Below are 6,000 nucleotides of genomic sequence, written 5' to 3' on the forward strand. Positions count from 1 at the left end.
TTCAGAGGGGCTTCTTCTCAGACTCCGGCGGAGAGACATAGTTCTGAAGCCTTGGCTGCTGCCCACTAGATGGGGCTGGACTCCAGAATCTCTTTTTCCCAGCCACCAAAGTTCAGCCCAACTCTTGCAAAGTCTGAGAGTTTAAACGGAGAGTGCGCTAGTATGGCATTGTGTCTTAGGTGTAGGACTAGGACCCCTGCTTGGCCATGGAGACCCACAGAGTAGGTCACATTCTCTCACCTCTCAGAGGGTGGCAGTGGCAAGCCTCTGAAGAAATCTTGCCAAGAACACCTCATGATAGCCCTTGGGGTCGACACACAACAACAGAGCATTAACTGAGAGTATATGACTTTTAAAAATAACTTGTGCAAGTGTTTTAAGCCAAAACAAAACAAAACAATCCTGGTTTTTGTGCACAATTCTGTCTGCAACATACACTTTTCTATTCCAAACACTTTCCATTACAAAGCTTGTTTTTTCTGCACAAAATCCCAAGGGGTTTCTGTTTTTGCACATTTTTACAAAAGGCCCAAATTCCCAAACTCCTCGCCTTGGTCCCCCGGTTTCCTAGCAGGATGCCTTCTTGGCTGGAGAGACCATTTGGCCGAGATGGAAACCTGCAGGGATGCCTTCCATCTCTACCAACAGACAGGCGCTTAAGCTGCAAAGCCTGGGCCCTTTGTCACCTCGGCTTTCCATTTTTCTTTCCCAGCTTTCTGCAAGTGCTTCATGTGACTCTTCTCTCACTCATCCTTTTTGGCCCTCTTAGCTTCCACATTCCCTTGTTTTGTTTCCCAGTGACCCCCAGTTTGGCTCCAGTCCTGTCCCTCCTTGCATTAGCATTGAGGAGTGATAGGACCCGGCTGGTGGCAGTGTGCCTTGCTCTCAAGTGAGGAGGATTTGCGCAAGGGCTTTCCTCCATCTCTGGGGCTGGGGCTGGCACACACTCTGGCAACACCTGGGCCCTGCTCTTCTCTGTTTTAGTATATGCTTTGTCAAAGCAAGCACCCAATTTGCAATGCAACCCAACCCTACTCTTTTTGGCCTGCCAGTCTGGGAAGGGAGCAAGCTTGCCCTTCTTGGCCATTCCTGAACTGCAAAAGCGCCTGGCGAGGCCTTGGCCTTCCATGCCACAAGGGCATGGCAGGGGAGCTGGAGCATTTCCACAGGCGCTCAAGATGGAAGAACAAACCAGGCCTGGACTCTCTCCCTGAAGCCAAAGTGAGATGTACTTTGAGCAAACCCTGAGAAGATGGGGCTGACTGGAAAAGACAGTAATGCCTAACAAGGTGGCAGGCAGCAAGGAAAAAGGAAGACTGCCTTCCAGATGGATGGACTCCAGGGAGCCATGCTTGCCTGGCTTTGTGAGACATGAGGGACTTGGGAGTCTCTTTCAGAGGCTTACCATAAAGTTGGAGTCGACTTCATGGCTGTAAACAACAACAACAACAACAAAGATGGGAAATGGGCACGCTTTGATTCAGGGGTTTCAAGACAAGGCAGCTGTGGAGGGCGAATGGTGTGTCCATCCTTCCCAGTTGTGAAGGAAGGCATGGGCCAGGGGTCCATTTTCTGGCCTGGGCCTTTCCTTGGGCCCAGGCCAGATGGGTGCTTGTGGGGCTCCCGGGAAGGGAAACCGAGTCCATGTGGAGCCCCTTCCCACAGGACACTGGCGTTTCAGGAGTGGAAAGTGGCCGGGATGAGCTTTCATGGATGTTCATCGTTCTTTCTTTCGCTTGGGTTTCAAGGCCTTGGATGTTTGTGCTCCAGGGAAACTTTTGGACAGCTTTGCAAGAAGGTCTCCTTGGTTGCCTGGAGCCCCTCAAGGGGAGCCAGAGGGGCCTGAAGTGGTGAAGGAGATCCTGATGGAGATGCTATCCTAGGAATGCAGGGGGAGATGAAAGCCCCCCACTTTGCAGCCCCAGGACAGGCAAGGCAAGGCAAGGGGGGCTCCACTTGGGGGGACCCTGCTCCTGCTGCTCTGCAGCCCTCCTGGCCCTTCTTCCCGCTGCCCTTGGGCCCCTCCCTCCTTGCCTTGGAGCCTCCGGAGGGCGGGGCAGGGGAGGGGGCTTCCCCAACAAAGGCGCAGCCGCCGCGGCGGCGGGAGAGGCTCCTGGCCACGCCCTCTTTCCCGGACGCCTTTTCAAGGACGCGGCTGGGCCGAAGGCGGGCGGAGGAGGAGGCGAGGGCCTGCCTTTGTCTCCCCTGCGGACGGAGCGAGGGAGGCGGGCAGCGAGAGGGGCCCCGCCTGGACCCAGGCAGGCAGGCAGCCTCCCTCCCTCCCTCCAGAGCCTGTGGGGAGGGGGCGCGAAGGAGGGGCCCTTGGGGGGCAAGGAGCCCCCCCCCAAATCCAGGGGGGCCCAGAGTTGGGCCGGTGTTCCCTGAGGGGAAGGGGCAGGATTGGGGGGCCTTTCTGGGCCCTGCTGCAGGATGAGGCCCCCCTCCAGGGCCCCTGGGAGCCCCACTGCCTGGCCTTTGGGGAAGGCAGAGGCCCCAGAAGAGGGAGGGAGGGAGGGAGATGGCCCCGAGGTGAGAGGGGCCCCGAGGTGAGCAGGGCAGCCTTGGGCCAAGCGGAGCCAAGGGGGTCTTCAGGTGGGCATTGCCTCAGGACTGGCCCCATCATCACCTGCTCCTTGCTCCAAGCCATGGACCAGGCCTCCTTGCTTGGCAGCCTCCTGGAGGAGGCCCAGGGCCAGCCCAGTGGGCTCTTCTTGGGGGCCCTGGGGCCAAGGCCCTGGGAGCAAGGGCCCTCCCGGGGGCCCCAGAAGAAGCGCAGGCGCTGTGGGGCCTGCCCCCCTTGTCTGCGCAAGGAGAACTGCGGGACTTGCACCCACTGCCTCCACTGGAGGACCAGCCACCAAGTCTGCAGGATGCGCAAGTGCGAGGCCCTGAAGAAGAAGAGGAAGAGCGAGGGAGAGCAAGGGTCCAGGCGGGAGACACGGGTAAGCGCTCCCTCACTCTCTGAAACGAAGGAGCTTCACGATTCTTGAACCCATTGTCTTATTCAGCTTGCATAATTTAATCTTGAAAGCGAGCCCTGGCACCCTTTACAGTGCTGGAACTGATGCGCAGGATTCTAACTCGGGGCCTGGCACCATTTCCCACAATTGGTGACGGTGGCAGCGACAGCAGAGGAACACACTCCAACTTTTAGCCTGAACGGTAAAAAAAAGGAGCAATCCAGCCATGTGCCCAAATTCAGTCCAACACCTAAGAGCCAGCTCTGCTAAAACCCACCAGCGTGGGCATGAATCTGCGTACGGCGACTCCTCCGTGGCAGTGACAGCGTGGAGCCTCAGAGCCCAGCTGTGTCTGATAGCAGTGCTTGGGCAGGTGGCCTCCATGCCGCTTGTATATGTGCCACCAAACGCCCGATCTCTTGCCTGATTTTGGAGGTTATGTGGGGTCAGGCCTGGTTGGGACTCACATGGAGACCCCCAGGAGAGAAGCTGCTGTGTGCAGTTGTGGTTGCACTCCCTTTGCATTGATGTCAATTACTGCTCAGGAGGGTGTGAGTCTTCACAGTCCACACACACACAGCCTTTAAAGGGGAACAGATCCAACTAGTAACAATCCCTGCAGTTGCTGACCAGCTGGTAGAGTAGCCCAAAGCAGGGCTTTTTGGACAGTCTGTTTTCCTAATGTGCCAGGGGCCGGTGCCAGGCTTGTGGCCTGGGACAACAACAGTTTCTTTCCTTCCTGGAAACTTGCCATGACTTGTGGACCATCATAGATGACCACCGTGAGTAGTGTTAGCCACCAGAGAAGCGAAGTCTGGCCCAAGTGGCAGCTGGAATGGGAGCGCGCAGTTGTGAGCCTGCCACAGCTAAAGAAGCCCTGGCTCTGGGAGTAGCTGGAGGCAGCTCACCTGGGATGGTTTGTTGTTGTTGGATGAGACATCTCCAAGATCCTCTGCCTTCCACTTCTATGCTCAGGTCCTGCAGACTCATACCTGTGACCTCCCTAATACACTCTATCCATCTGGCATGCAGCCTTCCTCTCTTTCTGCTTCCCTCCACCTTTCCCAGCATTATGACCTTTTCCAATGAGTTTTCCCTTCTGTCCAAGGTGTGACAGCCTTAGTCTATAGTCATTTTGGCTTCCAGGGAGATTTTGGGTTTGATCTGCTCTAGGACCCATTTCTTGGTCTTTTTGACCACCCTCAGTATCCTCATTGTTCATTCCAGCCCCTCATCTCAAATGAATTGATTTTCTCCCTCTCTTCCTTCTTAACTGTTCAGCTCTCACATGGTAATAGGGAATATAGGGGCTTGTTCGATTCTAACTTTTGTGCTCAGTTGTATATCTTTGCATTTTAGGATCTTTTCTAGTCCTTTTGCAGCCGCCCTTCCCATTCTTAGTCTTCTTCTGATTTCTTGACTGCCTTCCCCGTTCCTATCAATGTCTGATCCCAGGTATGAGAAGGCTTTTACGATTACTATTTCCTCATTGTCTTGGTGGAATTTGTGCGGATTCTCTCTTTATGTCCAACCTGGGATGGAAGGGAAGGCAATTTGCTGGCAGCTCCTTTTGTCACCACGAACCTAGGAATCGGTGCTTGCCCGGTGTCCATGCCTGGTCCTTTTCCTTTCCTCGCGGTGCTGCTGCAAACAAGGCTCACAATTTCCGCTTGCAAGTTCTTGAACTGCACAAAAGTGGCCCATTCTTCCTCTTCCCCTTTGCCCTTTCCAGTTTGGGAAGGTTGATGTCTGTCTCGGAGGCGGCGAATCCGCTCCTGGTTTTAACTTGGGGGAGCTGCCCAACGTACTGAACCGGTTTTAAGGGATAGGATCCACGCCACGGATAGGACAGTGGCTCTAGAGTTTGGATTAAAACCCTTTGCAACAGGGAAGAAGAAATAGACTGCATCCACACTGGAGAGATAACCTGATTTGGCACCGCTTTTCAGCATTCTGGCTTGAGGCTATGGAATTCTGGGAGTTGGAGTTGGTTGTGGGGTCCAGAGCGGAGCACTGCTCTGCTCTAGACCCCACAACATACTCCAACTCGCAAAATTCCATAGCCTTGAGCCAGGGCAATTAAAGCAGTGCCAAACCGGATTATCTCTCCAATGTGGATGCAGCCCTGGTCTCCAGAGTCACAGTCCAGCATTCAAACCACTAGGCCACACTGACTCCCTGTTTGATTACTATACTAGTTTAATTCTATTTTAATGCCCACTTCTGTATGTTTTTAATCGTAGTTAAATCCGTGTTGTATCCCAATTTGGGGGGGGGGGGGAGAAGGGATATGAATGAATAAATAAACAAATAACCCATGCTTGCTGTAAACTGAAATGCCAGGGAGGGTGGGAGGAGATGGAAGAGAAGAAGGTAAACATGAAGAAGTTTAAATCCTCAGAGTCTGCAGGTAAAGAGACTTAGGAATCAAAGGTCAGATTTGGAAGGTGTTAGATGGCCCTAAGAAGCTAATTGGAAGGAGCCACTCACTCACTCACTCACTCAGCCAATCAATCAATCAATCAATCAATCTATCTATCTATACTTTCCTCTAAAACCTCAACTTGGGGTGGGTTTCGCAGTAGAAAATGCATATAAAATCAAATGTGACTAAAAATAATCCAAATGAAAGACAAACTACATTGTGTCCTTGGCATCTGTTGGGGTTTGGTTCTAGGACTCATTGTGGAATTAAATGTAATTGTGTAGTGAAATGGGGTCCCTTGTATAAAATGGGCAAATCAAGATTTGCTTTTAGGAATATATATCTATATATCTTAACATATTTTCAAGCCGTGGATGGTTGAATCCATGGATAAGGAATCCATCAATATGGGGAGCCGACTGTAGTATTGGCAAGTGATCTTTAATGGCCAAAGTTCTTCGTTCTTGCAATTGAAGTCAGCAAGTTGTGGGACCACAAATCCCATGTGGGCCCTCAGTTTCCAACCCAAAAGCAGGGGTGATGTGGAGGAAGTGTTGAATATAATAATAATAATAATAATAATAATAATAATAATAATAATAATAATAATAATAA

The 6,000-nt window shown here is 52.3% G+C and overlaps 1 protein-coding gene across 2 annotated transcripts in view; it reads left to right on the forward strand.

Annotated features, from left to right (window-relative positions):
• Positions 1-6,000, forward strand: part of TET3 (tet methylcytosine dioxygenase 3) — a 64,728-nt gene that overhangs the window by 915 nt on the left and 57,813 nt on the right. The window contains exon 1 of one of the 2 annotated variants that reach the window (XM_042471435.1): positions 2,502-2,942. The exons of the other annotated variant lie outside the window; for it this stretch is intronic. Coding sequence (XP_042327369.1) covers positions 2,646-2,942 — 297 coding nt within the window. The 5' untranslated portion in view covers positions 2,502-2,645. Of the gene's footprint in view, positions 1-2,501; positions 2,943-6,000 lie in introns of those variants that run through there. 2 annotated transcript variants of the gene reach the window in all.

The sequence above is a fragment of the Sceloporus undulatus genome, chromosome 6 (assembly GCF_019175285.1).
Source record: "Sceloporus undulatus isolate JIND9_A2432 ecotype Alabama chromosome 6, SceUnd_v1.1, whole genome shotgun sequence".
Lineage (NCBI taxonomy): Eukaryota > Metazoa > Chordata > Lepidosauria > Squamata > Phrynosomatidae > Sceloporus > Sceloporus undulatus.